At 45.3% G+C, this 22,070-nt stretch overlaps 1 protein-coding gene across 5 annotated transcripts in view; it reads right to left on the bottom strand.

Annotated features, from left to right (window-relative positions):
* The window catches only part of DGKH (diacylglycerol kinase eta), a 198,955-nt gene that overhangs the window by 149,601 nt on the left and 27,284 nt on the right, over positions 1-22,070 (bottom strand). Inside the window, exon 1 of one of the 5 annotated variants that reach the window (XM_066581723.1) lies at positions 6,540-6,613. The exons of the other annotated variants lie outside the window; for them this stretch is intronic. Within the exon in view, the coding sequence (XP_066437820.1) occupies positions 6,540-6,602 (63 nt within the window). The 5' untranslated portion in view covers positions 6,603-6,613. Of the gene's footprint in view, positions 1-6,539; positions 6,614-22,070 lie in introns of those variants that run through there. 5 annotated transcript variants of the gene reach the window in all.

Below are 22,070 nucleotides of genomic sequence, written 5' to 3'. Positions count from 1 at the left end.
ATGACAAGGACTTCAGATCACATTTTAACGCTGAGCTATAAATTGCATGATGGGATTTGCAGATCATCCACTTGGTGGAAAGTGACTTTTTTTTTTACCCCTAAGGAGGCGAGCTAACCAACAATGGTTGGTCGTTACAGCCAGAAGTCTCATAAAATTCAACATATCATGCTCAACATACACCTGCTTATTGCATTTTTATTGACCCTACGGACCAGGCATTCTGAGAGAAAAGAAAAATTCATTGACTGGGATGGAGATGAAAACATTATTTTTGAAGCGCAGCGGAATATATTGGCACTATATTAGGATTATTAATAGGACTTTATTATAGTCTGATCAGAGATCCATTCATCTACACAGTACAACATAAGGAAAACCGTCACCAACCTGGCCTATTATAGGATATGTCTGGGATATGGGCCACAAACATATCGTGCATGCTCCTAACATGTACACTACATATTACAACACGTCACATATCACAGAGACGCCACCAAAGTAATAAAGCGGTATTCCGGTGATTCAAAGTTCTATACTTCATAAGGCCATGATGTAACATATACTATAGAAGGTTAGAACTTGTTCTACAGAGCTGCAGAGATATTGCTTTACCAGCGGTCCGCCTCACCCCCCATGCTTAGTTCTGCATTGGTATCTAGTGGCTACGGCCTGTATACTCTGCTGTGTTAACCCCTTGAGTGGCACGCCCGGAAAAGTTCCGTGAGGAGCTCCACTGCTCATAGTGACATAGCCCGGAAGATTTCCGGGCTATGTATCACTATGGGAGCTGCAGAGCACAATGCCACAAGCTGTGACAGTGTGCTCTGCCTGCACAGACCCACAGAGAACAAAGCAAGGGCTTTGAAAAACCAGCAGAAGATATTGCCGACATGTCGGCAATGTCCTGCTTTGTTTACAGGTTGCCATAGAGACCATCGGCTTGTCAGAAGCAAGCCGATGGTCTCTGTGGCAGGGAGAGCTGGTTGTTAGCTGTCAGAGGACAGCTAGGTACCAGCTCTTACAGCAGAGATCAGAGAAAACCTCCGATCTCTGCTGTGTTAACCCTTTACATGCTGCAGTCTATGTGACTGCAGCATGTAAAGGGCTGTCACTGCAGCATGTAAAGGGCTGTCACCATCGGACCCCTGGAATGTGATCAGGGGTCCTGATGGGTCCCTGTGGAAGTCCCCTAAAGGGACAAAAAAAAAAAAAATTTTTTTTAATTAAAAAAAAAAAAAGTTAAAAAATTATTTAAAAAATAAAAAAAACACTTGTCTCCCTTTACTTTGTAAAAAATCAAAAATACAATCACACATGTGGTATCCGTGTGCGTCGTAATGACCCAGAGAAGAAAGTTAATACATTATTTAACCCCTTAATGACATGGCCCCTTTTTTCTTTTTTCCCCATTTCTTTTTTTCCTCCCCCCTGTTTAAAAAATCACAACTTGTCCCGCAAAAAACAAGCCCTTATATGGCCATGTCAATGGAAAAATGAAAAAGTTATGGCTCTTGAGACGCAACTGCAAAACTAGTTGAAATTCAATGATTAGACCATTTTAAAAAACCTGCCCTGGTGGGCACGACAGGGTGGTAGGAAACCTGCCACTCAAGGGGTTAAGGCCCATTTAGACGCAACAATTGCTCAAAATTCACTCAAACGTCAGTGTGAGTGACAGTTTTGAGCGATTTGGCATAAACTACCTTGCAATAAGAACCCTGCTTGTACAGTTGAGCACTCGTCAGTAACTGGCGGTGGGGAATTGTATAAGATGTCGTTTTTGCACTCCCTGGTAGCTATTTTAGATAACAATGTGGAAATCTGAAGCTGGCTGGAAAGCAGCGGTGGCGCAGGTCGGCAAAAGAGGTACTGGAGGTCAGTTTGATGACTTAGATGCAGGTTTAGAATAATAGCAATAGGTGGAAACATTAAAGGGGTTCTGTCACGAGAAAAACAAAATCATTCCTCCCCGGGCAGTCTTCTTACTAGATCTTCTCCTCCCCAATCTTCTCCTTGCTCCTCCAGTCCCCCGGGCCACCTCACCTCCAGCCGGCCGGATCCTCTTCTTCCTGTGAAGTTACGTCCATTCACAGGCATTCTGCTTGCTGCAGGTCAGGGTACAGGTCACTAGTGACATAAAACTCACTGTTTAGCAGGGAATGCCGAATTCTATGCCGGACTTTTGCCGCAACTGCGCAACTTGTGAATGTATGCTACATAACAGGAAGAAGAGGATCCGGCCGGCTGGAGGTGAGGTGACCCGGGGGACTGGAGGAGCCAAGAGAAGATCGGCAGGTAGAAGATGCAGTAAGAAGACTGCCTGGGGAGGAATAGGTAAGTATAGGATTTTTTTTTTCTAATGACAGAACCCCTTTAAGGAAAGTTTGAAAACTTTGCTCAGTCTCCAGAATACCCCTTTATCTGACTCGCTCCATGCACCTTCCACATACCGGAGCAGTTGGTGTTTAAGAACTCTACGATTATTCTTCTATAAGTGACCCCCCCCCCCCCCCCCCCAAAAAAAAGCATTTTAATTTAAACCATTTTGCAACTACTAAACAAATCCTTTCTAAAAATAGGTCATGAGAAGAAAACTGCTGGAAGGAAACACGAAAGGCAAATCACCAACTTTCTTTATTTAAGACATCTGCAGACATCATGGAAATCTACTGTATTCCACTACTGTAATTATGTGCATGTGTAATACAGATGATATATACCCCTGGAACATTTACACGGCTGAAGCATGCAGATTAACCCCTAAACGTCCATTTGGGAAGCAGAGGCCAATTATAAGAAGCCTTCACATTTGACTATCCGCAGGCCAAACCAATTGTGCTCTAGTAATTTGGTTCCCAGGTCCTACCGCATGCTTCTAGGGCAGGGGTATGCAACTAGGAGCCATTTACCTCCAACCTGGATCTGTGGTCATATGAAGATTCAAGCTGAGCGGTAATGTCTTGTTAACATTTTCCCAAACTTCGTAGAACTAATAATGTAATATTTGGCAGTGTAGAAGCTAGACCCTTAAAGAGGGACTAATACTTGACATGTCATAGACACACCTCAAAAGTAGTGATCGGTGGGGACGCCTGCTGTGCGCTAGAACAAGGGGGCTGCAGCCCTCACCCAAGCGCTGTCCCCCCTAGAATGTCTTGCAGCTTTTCGGCTCCTTCCAACAGCTGAAGACAGCCACATAGAGGTGTAGAGCATTTTCTAAAACAGCTACCAGAATGAACCAAAATGCAGCGAAAACAGCCAGAGGGGGGCACTGCAGCCCCTCATTCTAGTGATCAGCAGCAGGAGGACCACCGCTGATCAATACTTTTGAAATGCCTCTAGCTGCACTCTCAACTAACTTGTGATATGTGATACTCTTGAAATGAATACAGAGCAGACACCAAAAATCAAGACACCTAAAACGGATTCAGATCCCAAACCAGACAAAAAAAAAAACAGACCCCAACAATTAATTCAGGCTGTGGACCATCTCCAAAAATTGAATTATACCCCAGACCAGACAAAAAGAAAGAAAATTATATACTCACCAATGTTGGTCCTCTTCAATTCCAAGCCGCTGCATACAGTACCCCGACACTGGTCACTCAGAGAGATGACAGGTATTAGGCGAGTAAAACTAACCCCACATCCAGTGACAACTGGCCCCTAATAGGTCTGCCATCCCCATCTCACAGCAGTGTTATTACCTCCGCACCACTATGCCCGATCACTCGGAAGCGCCTCCATCCCATCCTAACAAGTCTACCCTCGCAGGGTCTGCACATCATCTCATCCACAGCCTACTGCTCCTCTCCTTGGCAGGACTCCCTTTGTAAGTGTGTTTGTGGTTACCAGTGCCGGTAGTGCCTGCGTACCGGACACGGCAGCAGGAGAGGAATGCACACGGTGAAGAGCCAAGCCAAGAGCACGCCTTCTTAAAAAATAGGCTTAACGGAAAATAAAAACTCAATTTAAACAAAAAATGTAATTTTCTGACGCTGCATTCCCTTAATATCTGCAGGACCTACACAGAGGTAGCTTTATTTAATGGACCGGTACAAATATATTCACATCCTTACATCATAGAAACTGGGGTCTTTTATTACTGCTTCTTAGAAGACTTTACAAGGATCCTTTCTAATAAGTAGTGAGCTCTATGGCTGCGGCACAGGATGGCCGGACGAGAGCAGCTATACACGCAGGCATAACCTATAGGATGCTACATACTGCCTTGTATCCAACTCCGTCAATTTGCCAATGCACAAAAATTCCTTGATTTCACAAAGTAGCAAAAGCCATCTAATGAATAACAGCAGACCGCACTTTACTGAAATTAGTTTCAGGGTCTGAACAACCTGCAGACAACGCAGACCGTCATTAGAGCATATACTATAGAATACAGCCACTTTCCCATAGCTCCAGATCAACAGGCAAAGGAAGTTTCACGCGTCATCTGTATTTGGATGAAAAAGTTTTCGCCGCTACTATTTTTAGTCGTTTTCCATGACTTTACCATTTACTTCCTTAAATAGAAATCTGGATGTTTATCTGAAAGTAGCTGAAATCCAGGGGGTTCAGGGGAGGGATGAGTGCTTATCACCACACACAGGGGGGTCGTCACAATCATACCACCCGTTACAGGAACAAGATAAAGAGACAGCTTTACATAACCAGCTACAATGTATCATTAAATCAATTTCATTATTCAATACTCTAAAAACTACTTAATATTATTATATATATATATTACATACAGACACACATATACACACACACACATATATATATATATATATATATACACACACACACACACAAACATATATAAATCATAAACTACATATTTATTTCTTCTGTTTTAGCACAAAAAAAAGAAGGAAAAGGCCAAATTCGTGAAGAGGATCCATATTAACGGACTTTTTCTTCCCCTACCTGCACTGCAACATCAACACTATCTGATAACATTAGCGGTAAGCCTACATCAGGCGGTTTTGTTGTAGTTTTGTCACAGTTTGGTAAGACACTGCGATGTATGGCCTCATCTTCCTAATTTCACATAGCTGGTGGCTGGCACAATACAACAAAATCATAATAGTTGTGACGCTTTGTTCTGGTCCAACAGCTTGTATTGTGATATATATTCCCAAAATTTTACAGTTTATTATCCAAAATATATTTCCCCGTAAGAAGCACCCAATACCCATCAAAGCAAAATGACAATTGTACTACCGTAGTAATAGCAGACAACATAAAGACTCATCCAAAGGTCTACCAGCTCTGCCTAGAACCTCCATGAATGGCGGGTTTAGAGGATAAGTCCGCCAATTATTACACCGACTCTCAGATCTTCTGACTCGCCAGCAATTGTTAACATACAACATGTTTTTGCATGAAATGTGGCCATGGAATAAGGCATATTATACAATAGTTCCCCAGTCAGAAGTAATGTCCTGCAAAGGGTTCCCAAATATGGAGCAGCCCTACAATAAGAACTAGGTAAGTGTCTAAACTCCATACATAAATGTACTATAACATTGGGAAGTAGCTAGAAGGAAGACCATAGGAAATATCCCATACTCTATAAGACGCGCACCAAAACAATCAATTCAATGTGAAACTTTAATAGAATCAAAACAGATCTTAAGTCCAGAAAACACAGGGGCTCCTCTAGTGTTACCCGTTTACAGCAGGGGTCCCCAACTCCAGTCCTCAGGGACCCCAACAGGTCATGTTTTCAGGATATCCTATAGTAAGAACACCTGTGGCAATGTCTGAGGCACTGACAATAATTACATCACCTGTGCAACACTAAGGATATCCTGAAAACATGACCTGTTGGGGTCCCAGAGGACTGGAGTTGGGGGGACACTGATTTCCAGGCCAGTAATATCAGACTCGATACCATCCGTCCTGCAGCAATATAGCAGAAAGTCTATGACCCTATACAGTTATAGTATTGATTCATACCCCATCCCCGACAGCCTCATATTATCCAATCAACTACCAAAGAGTAAGAGAAGATTTCAATATCAGTAAAACAGCCAACCATTAAACAGAATTGTACTGCGATTAAATCTGTGACCTTTTTGATATTTTTATCAAGTGAATCACCCCAAGCTGAAAAAATGGAGGAGACGGGGCGTAATCTGTTAATCTATACACGAACACAAAGGGATCTGCAAATTGTACATATCAAGCACATAAACAGTCAGTACAATAAGCACATTACATAACCGTTACATTTTGCAACGATGTAACAATGAGTCTCAGTAATTGGTCTAAGATGTGAAGGAAAGAAAGTAGCAGATAACTCGTCTCATGAAGTTTCCTTAATAGTCCACAGAAGTTCGGTGATGAAGAAGCTCGCTGCGGATCTAAACAGACATCGGCTCACACAAACAAGCAAACCCACTTGAGAGCATCAGTACGAGCACATCTCCAACAGCTCGTTACTTGGGGGGCTTATGGCAGCGATACGCTAACAACTAGTAGAAGTGCTGTGATGTCAGTGATGAAGAGGAAAGCACCATACGTACCTCAAGGCAAACATTTACCGTGTGGGAGGAGGAATTCCAGAAAAGTATAGCTTGATCCCACATTTACACATGCCCCAAGGTCGGAGCTCTATGAGGAACTCTTGTCCGTGCCCAAACACTTTATGGAAGAGGCGATGGAAGGAGACTTCTGCATGCCGGAGTTTACTGGCACACGACCAAAATGGGAAGTCCCTGCATTCACAGAGCGAGCAGAAGGCGAATACCAGGCACTCATCTAGAAGGAGATTTATGGGGAACACCAAGTTTCTGCTCTTGCACCCAAACCCGGAGGTTTACCCACAAGTAGCTAAATCCAATTTGCCATCATTTGACGTTTAGATCTGGTTTGTGTAGATTTCATCTGCCCAGCTAATGTAATTTGTAAATTGAATTTACCTACAGCTCCCTAATGTCCTTAATGTGTCTCTTCTTTTTAAGTGAGCTTTTGCACCATTTACAGATCAGACAACCAGCGCTTGCAATTAGATGTGATTGATCCTGAAATATGGTAAATTGCCCTGTTAGTGAGGGAGAGATGGCCTGTCATAATTGTAACGAGCAGCAAATGAGGGAGAGAACTGCTTGTCCACACGTTATCTGTCCCTCCATCTGCAGACCTTCCTAGCTCTACTCCGTCAGACACAAAGTGCCACGGGCAATCTGCAGATCATGATGAAAGGCGAGTCCGAAGCAACATGTGTTCTGTCACATATCTCAAGCACCCATATGTGCGTCTGCAGGGGGGAAGCGGGAAAGGGCACTTAATAATGGGGAATACTCTCTGCTCATGTTTCAGGAAATATTGTCAATGGTCGCTCGAACCTTGCCGCTCCATTCAATAGCTATGGAATCGGCAGAAATGCTTAGGAATATCTATGTATAAAAAAAAGTTTTAAAAAATTCTATATATAACAGAAAATATAATTTTTTTTCTTGGGTGTGGTGGAGGGACGAAAACTGATGTAAAGGTAGTTATCGGCTTGTATGAGCCTCAAAGTAATCTTATGGACTAAGGGAAGACAAAAAGCATAAATCCAACAATGAGAGTCTTACCTTCCCCACTGTGGACTGTGAAAGCCACCGCTGCCTGCAGCTGGAGGACTACATAGGTGTGTGCTAGGAGGTGGGAACCAATCCTCTCATTCTACGCATCCGCCAGATGCATGCAGTGCCCATTTTCACAGCGCACATTGCGGGAACAGCAGAGAAACTAAAGGTCCATCTACACGGAACGAGGATCGCTCAAAGATCACTCAAACGACAGTTTGAGTGACAGCTTTAAGCGATCATTTTGCATAGTCTTTTAAGTAGCTACTCAGGTACTTAACTGTGCAAATGAAGCCTTAGCTGAATGCAGTTAATAGCCAGAGAGCTCTTATCTGCATTCAGTTCCTTTGTTCTCCAGGGGGAAACAATGTTATCAGCACTCTGCGTGGAGAACTGCTGATAAGGCTGAATGATGATTTTTAGGTTGGACTGAATTTAACGATCAGCTAGCAGTGCCCGAAAAGTGCATGATGGGCGCGCGTTTAGACACAACGATTATCGCTCAAACGCTATGTCATCCAGGAAATTTTTGGCAGCATTCTAGAATCTGGACAAATGCAATTATAGTAAATAGGATCTGTCCAGCATGCGCCGGTTCTGGTATTTTTGCTAATCTGACAGGGCTGAACAACGGACATCACAATGGAGGCATCATGCAGGTGTAAATGAGGGCTTATATAGGTGAAAACTAGAAGAATGATCACGTCATCATAACTGTAAGAAAGATAAAAGCAGCTTCGCACGTTTATCACCGCAGTCCCTACTCCAAATCTGTCCCTGGAAAGAGTTAATAGCCACAGAACATTTCTGTAGAGTGATCACTATACAGTAGAAAATACCTGAATATTCAGACACAGATTTACCGTTGATTTCACTCTATGCAGCAAAGCAAAGGGCCAAATTCAGAACAAAAATACGCAACATAAGATTGACATGATGTGGATGTGAGATCAGCACACCCTATTTATTGTAGCGTGGATTAGATTTAGGCAGTGGGCGACACGACAGCAATGCGAGAAAATCGCAGCGATATCACATCGGTGGTCAGTGCGATATTGCTGCGCTTTCTTGCTGTGAATACGCAATTTTTTGTCGCCACAAAGTTGCAAGACTTTATAGCACCACCTGCAAGGATTTTCAGGGTGGGCTTGAAATATAAGCCCTACCCTGTAAATAAACCCTAGCTGCAGGAAGAAAAAAAAAAGGAAAAAATAATACATCACCTAAGAAGCACTGGGTCTCTTTTTTTTTAGCTCCGACACTTGTCTTCAGTCGTCTGGCAGCCCTTCCTGCATTGGAGGATCAAAATCCCTGCCTCCAGGAAGGGCTGGCTGTGATTGGTTCATCGAGCACTGGCACAAGTTTTCGTGAGATGCGATGCAATAAGGAAGGCTCCATAGAGAAACATGGGCTAGAAAAAAAAAATAAAATCGCGGCTGTATGGAGCATGGCGCGATTTTGGAGTCTTGCAATGTCGCAGGCCACAAAACATTGTTCATATGGAAGAACTCATAGGAAAGCATGGGTTCTACATACATGCGATCTGTAGCACTGTGGCATTGGGACAAAATTGCGCGAGAAAAATCGCCTGTGTGGATGCAACTCGGTGACATCTCCTCCATGCTGCTACATTACATACTGCAGATTTTCTGCACCAGTTTCGTTGTGTTTATGCCCCTTGTGGACGCACCCATAAGGCCTTTTTCACATGGCTGTATGCGTAAAACGCTGTGCAAGTGTGAGCTGGCAGTAAGCTGGCTGTCGCAGCATAAGGCAGCGATAGTGCACTGCGTATAACAGCGTCTCTCACGCACACGGTCATGCGCAATGACTTTTTTTATTACCCGCTCTGTCTCTTAGCGATCTTGTGTGTGCAATGTCACCCATATGTAATGTATTGCGTATGGACAGTGTTGCACACACTGCCAGTAGAAAAGAATAGGGCTGTCCCGGCGTGATACGTGGTTATATAGAGCATGCTATGATGAGTCGCGGTAAAAGATGGGCATTGAAAGGCATGTATTTTTTCATTCACACTCGCTGATATGAATTGCATTTTCTGCGAGCGGAAGAGAAATCACAGCATGCTATTTTGCTGTGGACTTTGAACGGACAGCTTCCATGTCAGTGGGGACTAGAGATGAGCGAGCATACTCGCTAAGGGCAATTACTCGAGTGAGCATTGCCCTTAGCGAGTACCTGCCCGCTCGGAAGAAAAGATTCGGGTGCCGGCGTTGGGCAGAGAGTGGCGGGGGAGAGCGGGGAGGAAAGGAGGGGAGATCTCTCTCTCCCTCTCGCTCCCCCCTGCTCACTCCCGCAACTCACCGCTCCCCCGCGCCGGCAGCCTAATCTTTTCTTCCAAGCGGGAAGGTACTCGCTAAGGGCAATGCTCACTCGAGTAATTGCCCTTAGCGAGTATGCTCGCTCATCTCTAGTGGGGACCATCCGACAACAGCCCATAGGCAATTAACAGCAGATGCACTGCGGGTCATCATTAAAGTTATTATATTGCTTGTGGGAGATCCACACCCCCACCTCCCAGCCTTTTCCCCTCTTCCCTAATTGATTTTCACCTTCAAATCCGCAGGGCTTCCACAAATGTATTTGTGGATGCACTGCGGATTGTAAGCTCCTATAGAGATGAATGGAGTCACATCCGCGCGTGATCCGCAATAATATGGAGCATGGTGCAAGTCAAATAAAAACAAATCCCCAGGTGTTAAATGAAGTGCGGCTCTCACGCACCTGGTCCATTCAGCTGGGGGCGCCAATGGCCTGAAAGCAGAGGCTTATATACAGCAACAGAAAAAGGCTTTGCCCCAAAAAAATATTCTGAGAACGGCTTTCAGGATTATACACAATTTCCACCTCTGGTGGAACCAGTAGGCTGGCTCCTCTATAGACTGCTAGAAGGGCTTTTAAAGGGAACCCGGAAGTCTATGGGGGAGTGGGCGAACGGCGGTCTGAAAGGAGTCACATTTTGTTGCCACGCACGGCCTTCACCATGTAACAGGGCAGGTAAAAAAACAAAACAACACTACCAAGCTCCTCATGATATCCCTCCACAGCACCATAAATTAGTGACTGGTTCCCTTTAACGTTTGTAACTTAGAGCCCATTGCCGGGCTGCATCAGCACTTGTGAGTTCAGCCTAGAAATTATCGGGAGAAACGTGAGCGCTAGCAGTCGTGTCATGGCGCCCTTATGGGAAATCACTGTCAAACTGGACTTGTACTCCCACCAAATCAGCATCTCCAGCAGCTGACATGCAGAATTCTCTTGCAAGCCTTTTTTCACATATAGCAGGACTGAATGAAGTCAAGTAAGTTGCATGAAACAGGGAAAGGACCCCACAACGATTACTGCTCCCCCCAAGCCATGTACAGGGGTTAGATGCCAAAGAATTGAAGTCAGGCCAGTGATCTCCTGAAACCCCCGATGATCTTCTGCTCGTTATTCATATATACGATACGGATAGTTTAGCTAATAGAGGAGGGTGCCAAGCAGATGACCCCCCTCCCCAACTCATGCAGGACCTCCACTTACCTGAACAGGCTATATGAAGATCGGATGGCCAGATAAGCATGTACGCTGGCGTTTGCCACTTTGTAAACTTTGTCAGAAGTGCGTTTTCAAAGGAGTCTCATAAAGGGTTACCTGCCCTTCCCAAACCCATGAAATGAAGAGGTTGAGCTGCTGCACCTCGCAGGTATCAGCTACAATAGCAAACAGTCTGCTAATAAGCTCAGCTCTAATACTACATGAAGCTATAAAGTATCATATACCAGACTTACAGAGATACAACGTGTAACTAACCTGAAGGGCGATGTTTGCTCAGGCTTTCGCTCCGCACCCACTTAGTGGACGAGATCTGCGTTTCGTGATCTTTATCTAAATATCAGTTTCCGAAGTGCACTTTACAAGGCGCGGGCTTGTATTTTGGGAACGTACGGCTCATTCAGATCAGCCTTTTGCTTTCTTTTTAGAACTGATCCTGTTTTATTTTAAAAGGAACTTGTAACAAAGATGGAATTAAGACTGAACCAAATGGAAGCCGTAGATTCTGTGATTTTGTTTTTTTTATGGATCCAGTAGACCGTTGTAGACTTGTATAGGAAAACGCGCACATGGGACTCAGAAAAGAGTAAGGCCGCCTGCAGACGAGCGGGTCGGATCCGGCAGCGAGAATTCTCGCCGCGGGACCCGACCCGAGAGCCTGCAGGGACGAGCACATACTCACCCGCGCCTGGCGGCCCCGGCTCTTTCATGTGCCGGCTGCAGCGCAGCCAGCGCATGCGCAGACCGGAGCCGGCGGCCGGGTGAGTGCGTGCCCCGCACAAAAATAGGACATGCCGCGGTTTCTTTGCCGCGCGAGATTTCGCGCGGCCAAACCGCGGCCGTCTGCATAGGAGTGCGTATTGTAATGCAGCGGCAAATCAGTCACGGCAAAACCGGCATTATGGCGCGGATTGCCGGGATGCAGCATGTTAATTTTTTTTTTCTGCTGTGGCCATGCTACTCTGTGGGAGAGCTGGCCGCAACAGAAAAGCATGCAGCAAAGTCGCTCCGAAACCCACGGCTCAGTGCTGCGGGGTTTTCGCTGCACTTTCCTGGCGGAAATCTTGCGGTTCTTCGCTACGGCAAAACCGTGAGATTTCCACCGAGAATACGACCCGTGGGAATCCAGCCTTAGATTTTCCAGCGCCACGGGACCATTGGAGGGTGACAGCACTGGATTGCGGGAGCAGGCGAGTATAAAGAATACATCACCCGGCTCCCCGTCACGTCCGCTAACAGCACTATAACTTAGTTTATGCTGCTGTGGGAATTTGACAGCTTCCCTTTAGGGCTTTTGCCCACGGACAGAGCGGGATACACCCATGGTTTTATTCTGCGGGAACAAACAAAAAAGTGACCGTAGCGATCACAGAAAAATGTGCTTTTAACCGCGTTTTTGCGGCCTCCATTAATAAGACGCGAATAAAATAGAACATGCCGCAATTTTTTCCCTGTGGCGTAAATCCGCTGCAGAATCCTGCATGTGAGGACTGAGCTATTAGGTTCAATAGAGCCTAATATCTGCATTATTCCAACGCAGGGAACGCGGCATAAATCCGCCCGTCGGCATTAGTCCTTAAGGACTCTTGTAGGTATGTTGTTCTTCATCAAGAAACTGGTGGCGATGTTTGTTCAGTTTTCTGCATGCAGAAACTGAACCACGAACAAGAAGCGGACAAATTCCCATTTGTCGTTCAGTCGGGGTGTGCATTTACACGAAACATCAATCGTTCAGATCTCCGCTGGATGCAGGAATCCCAACGACTTATCAGCCCGTGTGACAGGGCCCTTACCGGTCTGAAGCGCTGATATAAGTCATTCCAAACTGAGTGGGATGCGGAGGACCAACAGATGCAGGATATGCGCTCTTTACGTGCTTTTACATTGCAGACGGCACTCCCATAGAGAGGAGCGGGGCCGCAGTGGGGAAAAAAAAAAAAAAAAGACATGCTGCGGCCGGGGAATCCGTGCTGCAGCGCCAGCTTCTGCCGGCTTTGCCACGATGCATTGGCCACTAGTTGTGGACAACATTTTTGACAAATCTCGTCCACGTGGCTGACTAACCCTGGGATTAGCAGGTGCAGCGAAATTCCGCACGGAATTTTCGTGGCAAATCCGCCCTGTGTGAACCCAGCCTAAAAGTACCAACAGTCTGATATAAGCAAGAGGATTGATAAAGGAGAGGGCGGTATGCCAGAGGATGTGCTCAAATGCTGTTTGATATATATATATATATACAAATAATATACTATACAAACTGAAGAGCTCATCTGCAGGATAACACTTAGGCCTCATGTCCACGGGGAAAATCAGGCCCGCTACGGATTCTCCATGGAGAATCCGTAGCGGGTCCCTCCTGCCCCGCGGACATGAGCGCTTAAAATAGGAATTTAAAAGAATTAACTCACCCGCAGTGGACCGGGAAGGTCTTCTCTTCCTCACGGCCGGGCACATCCGCCGAGCCGAAGCAAGAAAGATCTGGCCGTGAGGAAGAGAAGACCTTCCCGGTCCGCTGCGGGTGAGTTAATTCTTTTAAATTCCTATTTTAGGTCTCCCGCGGATCCGGACGGCTTCCATAGGCTTCAATAGAAGCCCGCGGGAGACCCGCACAAAAATGGTGCATGGTCCAGATTTTTTCATGCTCCATTTTTTTTTTAAATCACTTTTATTGACCATCCGCGGGTATTTATCTACCCGCGGGTGGTCAATGCATCCCTATGGGGTGCGGATCCGCGTGCAGGAGAAGAGTTAAAATCCGCTGCGGATTTTTAATTCTTCTTTTGCCCGTGGACATGAGGCCTTATGGGATTCCCTGTAAACCAGGAGTTCCCCACAGAGACAAATAATATTACTTTAGCCTTGAAAAGCAGTAGCGATTACTATTTTTCCCATTACAAATAAGTGGCAATACTGCCAACTGCTTACTCAATACGGAGAACCAAGAAATCCGTTCATGAGGAACTGCTGAAACCAAGATTCAACAGTGTGGTTTTATGTTTGACAGATCAGTCAAAAAAGATCACTATTAGCATAAAAAGGAAAGTAACATTGATAAATTCACCGACAAAGAATCTGTTAAAATTTACTAACTTTAGTAATTACTTTTTAAAATCTAGACAGAACAAAACCTATATAATGGATCCAGATTAGTCATTCATGACACCACTGCAAACGAAGGTGACAATGGGTGTCAGTCACTACAAATAATGGGCTCCATGAAGCCAAATGTCCTTTAGCCAAGTGCCTGGTAATGGTTCAGACAGACAGAGGTGTCACGATGGTGCAAACGGTTTCTGATGGTGGACAACAAAACCGTTGGAGCTGCTTGTGCTTGTCAGACGATCCATACTACTGCTGGTCTGTTGGGGCCGTCCTGAGCCTGGTAGCCATGTGTGCCCTCACACATCCACTGGTCCCAACACCTCCTAACAGTCTGGTTAGAAACGCCCAGATGGCGGGTAATTCGTTGATACGACCATCCAGCTTCCCACATTCCAATAATGCGCCCCCCTCAGGCTCTGGTAACTGGGTGAAATCTCTTCTCTGTGTCGTAGAGGCGTCTAGTGGTCACAAGCTCTACACAAGTGGATGAAGAGGTCCCTACACACAAGGAGCCTCTGAGAGCCTTTTATAGGCCAAGGGGGAAACCACTTTTAGGGCCTCAGGTGACAAGACCGTTCATCCTAATCACCACAAATTTCATCATTTGCATATCTGCCTTAGATGGAACTGCATGCTGAGTTTTACAGAAAAACGACAACTTCTTCTAGGGGCTTGATTCATTTTGACAAAGTGTAGATTTTAGAATGAATGCTGAATTTAGATACAGGAGGATGAAGACAGATTTGCGAGTGAACCTTTAGCACACACAACTGTGCAGTGAAACATCCAGCAGGAGGAGGGGTGGGGTAACGAGGCGAATACAACTTTCAGGAAGTTTGTTTGCGGTTTTACTCTTTTTACTTCCTTTCCTCCTCATTCCAGAGGATGTGCATCCTTGTAACACAAGCTTTATCAATACCATCTATTTCAGGTATCAATAATACTTTGGGATTTTTCCGTCTATGCAAAGAAAGAAACAAAAAGCTTTGCCGTGAAATTGCATCTTTTAATATATCTAAGGAAATGTTCATGGACTTTAAAGCACCATAGCAGTGGCACCGCACAAGGAGAAACACGAAGCAGCTTGAGGTCCACTTACATCTGTGCCAGAGGTTCCACTGCCTCCAGTGCAGATCCAGCAGAAGATCCAGGATAGAGCAGAGCATCCCGCTGCACTATGTTGTCCGGTACAGCGCCGCTTGGTCTGTTGGAAGCCAGGCGTGCCCCACTATAGTAAATGGGGTCTGATTCGCACTGTTTGATATTTTCATTGTTCAGTCCCAAGGATGCAGGAACACAGAAATGATCCAGAGCCCCAGCACAGATGTGAACGGGGTCTTAATAATTTACTATTGCTGCAGGCCTCTGGCTCTAGTTCTTGTGGGGGTCTCAGGTTTAGGAACCCATGGATCAGCGTGTCGCAGCACATACAAGTGATATCCCATAACTTACAGCAGTTGGAAAACCCTTCCGGATGGTCTCACATGCGAGTGCCATTTATTTTTGGCAGAGAAGTACAATAAGCCATTATACTTTAAAATCCACACTCGGATACTGAGAAGCCCCCACAAACAGCATTTTAGAGGGACTTTAGCCACTTAGGCAAGTTTTCAGGAAAAAAAGGGTTTCAGGGTATTACATCCATTTACAACCTTTTTTTGTTCTTGGGCCAAAAAAGGGCTTTGCAAAAAGAAAAAAAAAAACACCCCATCTGGCCGCCCACAATCCACAAGATTTTCCGTAATTTAAGTCAGAAGTTTGCGTAAATTATTACATTTATTTCAAAGCACCATTAATTGCAGGGTGCTGTACATATGAAACCAGGGGTTTATAGGAGGTCAGACACTCGCAATTCACATTTGGTGGTTGTCCTTTAAAGGGGTTGTAACATCTGCTGTTAACCCCTTCCTCATGCAGTAAAATAGTAAAATAACAAATGGAGCGATATTCACCACTTCCAGCTCCCTTCGTGTCCCATGCCGGTGCTCCGCCCTCTGCTCCAGTCTGTTGACACCTGCACTCATGCCCGGTTTACAGGAAGTGACGGGCTGCGGCCAATACCAGAACTCAGCGAGGTTACAATTAGGACAGCCCCTTTAAGTATTCTATACCAACAGCAGGTGACTAACTCTACCTGATCATCAGTGCTTCCAAATCCAATTCTGCATGGCTTCCACCTAGGCTGGCTGCACACGGCCGGATGTGGATTGCAGAATCCACAGCATTCCGCATCCATAAGCAAAAATAGAACATTACGACTTCTGCTCATGGAAAAAATAAAAATAAAATCGTAGCATGTTCTATTTTGACGTGGATTCCACGTGAAGGGCTTCTATTGAAGTCAATAGAAGCCGCCTGACCGGTAGCCCTTCCGCAACTGACATTGTGGAAATATCGCAGATTCCATGTGACAGCGCAGGAAAAATAAACATTTAAAAGCTAAAAAAAGAAAGAAAAAAAAAAAGAAAAAATTGTATACATTATTGAAAATTAGCGATTGTACATTACATTTAACAAACAAATACAATTTGCTCTCAAAAATCAAGCCCTCATAGGGCTATATAGATGGAAGAATAGAATAGAAAAAGTGCTGCATGTAGTGCTTCTTCCATCCAAAAACCTGGGCTGAAGGCAGGGGGACCCAGTTATGGTCAATGAGGTCCACCTGGCGCCATTAATTTCCATCCAGAGTCGAATAGTTAGGCTTCGAGGATTCCCTTTTACTACTCCCCAAACACAGCAGGAAAGTGGAATCCCCAACACAGATGTGAAAGCACCCGAAGCTATCTTAACCCATTAAGGACCAAGCACAGTAAATTTACAGCTCTTGGTCCTGGGCTTTAATCCCAGCTGATATTAAAAATCTGGTGGAGGTTTAAAGCCTCTGCTTCTGCAATCAATCAGAAGCATATCAGGTTGTCAGCTGTTATTCACAGCTGATAACCCAGAGGAAAAGGCAGGAGGGGTTTTAATTAGAGATGAGCGAACGTACTCGGTAAAGCACTACTCGTCCGAGTAATGTGCTTTATCCGAGTACCTCCCCGCTCGTCCTGAAAGATTCGGGGTGCGCCGCGGAGCGGGGAGCTGCAGGGGAGAGCGGGGAGGAACGGAGGGGAGATCTCTCTCTCCTTCTCTCCCGCCCGCTTTCCCCTGCTCCCCGCCGCAACTCACCTGTCAGCAGCGGTGCTCCCCGAATCTTTCAGGACGAGCGGGGAGGTACTCTACTCGGATAAGTAGTGCTTTACCGAGTACGTTCGCTCATCTCTAGTTTTAATCCTTTCTGCATTCTCCTTTCCCGAGTACACAGTGCTCAATGAGCGCTATGTACTAAAAAGTGCAAGCATAACTTCCACTACACGAGCCGGTAGTCACCTGATCGCCGGAATCCCCTACTACAGCAGAGCTGCAGGGTCCTAGTAGACCCTAATCAGCTCTGCTAGCGACTATTGTTTTTCCCTATAACTGGGGCTCCTATGGTTGCCTCAGCTACAGTGGGAAAGTGTCAAATAAAAAAAACATGTGAATGTTCAAAAGAGGTCTTACATAACGTCATCGGGGAAACAGACGGTAAAAAAAATTATATAAGTAAAGCAGAATAAAATAAAAACATACCGTATATACCGGCGTATAAGGCGACGGGGCGTATAAGACGACCCCCCAACTGTCACCTTATACGCCGGTAATACAGTGTAAAAAAAAAAAATCATTACTCACCTCCCCCGGCGTTCTGTCGCGCTCCGGCAGGATGTCGCTCGCTCCTCGTCCCCGTCGCAGCATTGCTTTCTGAATGCGGGGCTTGGAATCCCCGCCTCCAGAAAGCTAATACACACGCCGTCAGCCAGTAACAGCCATTCAATGACAGCATTGAATGGCTGTGATTGGCTGAAGGCGCACGTGGCTTCAGCCAATCACACTATTCAATGACATCATTGAATGGGTGTGATTGGCTGAAGCCACGTGCGCCTTCAGCCAATCACAGCCATTCAATGCTGTCATTGAATGGCTGTAACTGGCTGACGGCGTGTGTATTAGCTTTCTGGAGGCGGGGATTCCAAGCCCCGCATTCAGAAAGCAATGCTGCGCCGGGGACGAGGAGCGAGCGACATCCTGCCGGAGCGCGACAGAACGCCGGGGGAGGTGAGTAATGATTTTTTTTTTTTTACACTTTTTTTTGGTATTACCGGCGTATAAGACGACCCCCGACTTCAGAGCAGATTTTTCGGGGTTCAAAAGTCGTCTTATACGCCGGTATATACGGTATACATAAAAAAGAAAATAACCCAAAGCTGATCCCAACCAAAACCGTTACCGTTTTACCCTGTAATCCAAAATCAGACATATTATATATCAAAACATCTGAAGCAAAATGAGGATCTCATTCCAATACTTCATTTTAGCATAAATATACTAAATTAAAAAAATATATATAAATGTAAAAAAAAAAAGATGTTATTTTTAGCTTTTTGCCACCAATAAAACAAAAAAAAAGGCAGTGAAAAAGATATTAAAAAAATGGCCCTATATGTCATGGGAAAAAAGACGCAGCAAAAATAATTTTGCTAGCTGAAGAAAAAATAAAGGCAGGTAAACCATCACATGGGTAAAGTCCCTAAAAAGTGTCTGGTCCTTAGGGTGCAGTCACACGAACGTCTATCTGCTCGGTTTTCACGCCGAGCCAATATACGTCGTCCTCATCTGCGGGGGGGGGGGGGGGTAGGCGTCGGCTGGAAGAGCCAGGAGCAGGAACTGAGCTCCCGCCCCCTCTCTGCCTCCTCTCCACCCCTCTGCACTATTTGCAATGGGGAGAGGAGGGACAGGGGCGGGGCTAAGTTCCGAGAATTAGCCCCACCCCCGTCCCTCCTCTCCCCATTGCAAATAGTGCAGAGGGGCGGAGAGGAGGCAGAGAGGGGTCGGGAGCTCAGTTCCTGCTCCTGGCTCTTCTATCCCCCCCCCCCCTGCAGATGAGGACGGCGTATATCGGCTTGGCGTGAAAATCGAGCCGATATACGTTCGTGTGAATCCAGCCTCAAGGTACAAAACAGCCTGGTCCTTAAGGGGTTAAGTCACTGAAAAACTATTGTAATTTTAACACCACAAAATCAAAGCAGTTGAAAGGGCCCATTTACACAGGACGACTGTTGATCTCTTAAGCCCCATTTACACGGGACGATTATTGCTCAACATTCGCTCAAACTATGTATTTTGATCGATAATCGTTGCGTGTAAATGCTACCATTGTTTGCTTTTTGGCCAAACAATGATTTTCTGTTGAGTTTAAAATCCATCCTTCAGCCAGGCAGCTGATAGCCAGCAGATAGCAGGGACCTCATGCTGACTTCTCAATGGGAACGCTGATAACATTGTTTTCAGCTGCAGCGCACACGCACACACACACACACACACACACACACACACACACACACACACACACACACACACCAAACCACCTGCTGTTATTAGCATACAGTGAAGGGAGGCTCATTTACATGCAAATAAAGCTAATAAGCTACTAATGGGCATTAGTGCTCATTAGCAGCTTATGAAAAATGATTGCTCAAACTATCATTCTCCCTGTCTTTTGAACACATTTTGAGCGGTCATCTTTGCGTGTAAATGGAGCTTTAAGCCCCTGACATCTGTCCCAGCAATCATGGCTCCTGCATCAGCAGGTGTTAATACCTATATAAAATGAAGGAATCATCAGGTGTCCTGCAGCTGCTGGCCGTGCTTACACTGCACGATTATCAGTCGCACACGATCAAGTGATTAAATTAACGAGAATAGTTTCCCAGGGGCCTAAAACTTTTGTACAGAATGTATATCAACATGTTAAAGGGATATTCTGGTTAGTGGAGGAAAATGACAAGTTTTCACCCAGAACGGATAGATGGGGGTGGGGGGTCCAAGCGCTGGGACCTCCACTAATCCCGAAAACAGGAGACCCATGTTCCCCCTATTTCACAATGCAGGATCCCTACTCCCTATTTCCTTTCGTAATGTAGCAGCGAGAGCCAAGGGGCCGCTGGTCGCACACGTGCAGCGCCATTCATTTCAATGGGGCAGGCAGAGATACTTCAGCATAGTGCTCGGCTATTCCCGTCAGTCCCGCTGAGATGAATGGAGGTAATCCAGTGTATGGCTGAAAACTTGTCATTTCCTCCATGAGCCGGAATATCCCTTTAATTCTCAACTTAAACTTTGCTACAGCTCAGTCTGGACAGTGTGCAGAGGTGTATGATGGCCATTACATTGACTAAGGGACTGCAATAACCCATGAGGACAGCCCGTGGCCAATCAGAGGTCACTTGGGATTAGGGCTGTATTCACACTGAGCAATTATCGTTCAAACGAGCAAAACTGACCGATATTCGTTCAGTTTCCAAGCAGACGATGAATGAGAATCGCGCAGTTCTTGCTCGTCGTTCAGTTTCAACCGACATAACAGTCAGCGCCGACTGGTTGGGCAGTTTAAACACTGATCATTCAAGTGAGGAAGAACTGCGCAATTCTCAACGGGAGCCGGTCACCAGGTCCGAACCACAGACAGCGCAACCGCGGGACAGGTCTACACAGTGGTAGTGCTGTGACACACGGTGGCGTTTCAGAATAAACGCCCTTTAACCCTGCAGGGCGGACAGTTATGTCCTGCAGCTTCGCGGTCTGAAGGAAATCTCGGGTCGATCCCGCTCCGTACAACACAGCTGTTTCTTACAGCCGACCGCAACGTCTCCGATTAACCGCGATCAAAGCATCGCAAATTCCTGTCCCCTTTGGGGGCTAAGTAAAACTGAAATCAATAAAGTTTTCCTAATTATTAACAAAAAAAGTAATAAAAGTGGAAAAAAAAACCAAAAAAACTTTTGCCATATTTATAATTAAAGAATCTAGCTAATAAAACAAAAATCTGCATCCGTAAAAGTCTGATCTATCAAAGTAACGCATTAATGTGCCCCGCAGAGTGAACGTCGGCAGAAAAAAATAAAGAACGCCAGAATTGCACTTTTTTTGGTAACCCCGTCTCTAAGAAAAAAATTCAATGAAGGCAATCAAAAAGTTGCAAGTATTCTAAAATGGTACCAACGGAAACTACAGGGCGTCCCGTAAAAAAAACGAGCCCTCAGACAACTAGGTCGACATAAAAAAAAAAAAATTATGGCTGTCAGAAAATTATTTAAAAAAATTAAATGTCTTTAAAAAAAAAAAATTTTAAGTAGTACAGCAAAAAAAATAAAATAAATAAAAAATATATAGATTTGGTATCGTAGTCATCGTACCGACCCACAGAATAAAGTTATCAGGTCATCTTTGTTGCAGTTTGTGCGCCGTAGAAACAAGACGCATGGAGAGATGGCGGATTTTTTTTTTTTTTTTGGTTTCCATTTCACTCCACTTAGAATTTTTTTTACATTTTCTGTACATTAATTAATACCACTGAAAAATACAACTCGGCCTGCAAAAAGCAATCAGCCCCCAGACATCTACGAGTAAGGGCTCGCCCACATCCACAGCAGTAGGTTCTCTTGGGAACCGCCATTGCCGAATTCCATTTAACCGGAAGAAATAGCACAGCTGCTACACGACTTCATCCTGTAAAATGCCGGAAACGGAGCGCACCCCTTTATAGTCAATGGCATCCGTTCGGTTAGGCCTCCATTCGGGCACTGGAAAACGGCACCCAAAAGCGCAGATATGAATCAGCCCTAAACTTGGCGTTACGGACTGTACTGTAGACGAAAACTGCATTCACAATTCTGAGGCTTCAGAGAGAAAATCTCCCAGAACTCCTTGCTATCCTAAAGTCTCCTTCTAGTGCTTTGCATTCTG

This window comes from Eleutherodactylus coqui, chromosome 1, assembly GCF_035609145.1.
Source record: "Eleutherodactylus coqui strain aEleCoq1 chromosome 1, aEleCoq1.hap1, whole genome shotgun sequence".
NCBI lineage: Eukaryota > Metazoa > Chordata > Amphibia > Anura > Eleutherodactylidae > Eleutherodactylus > Eleutherodactylus coqui.
This window is presented reverse-complemented; position numbering and strand designations above follow the sequence as displayed.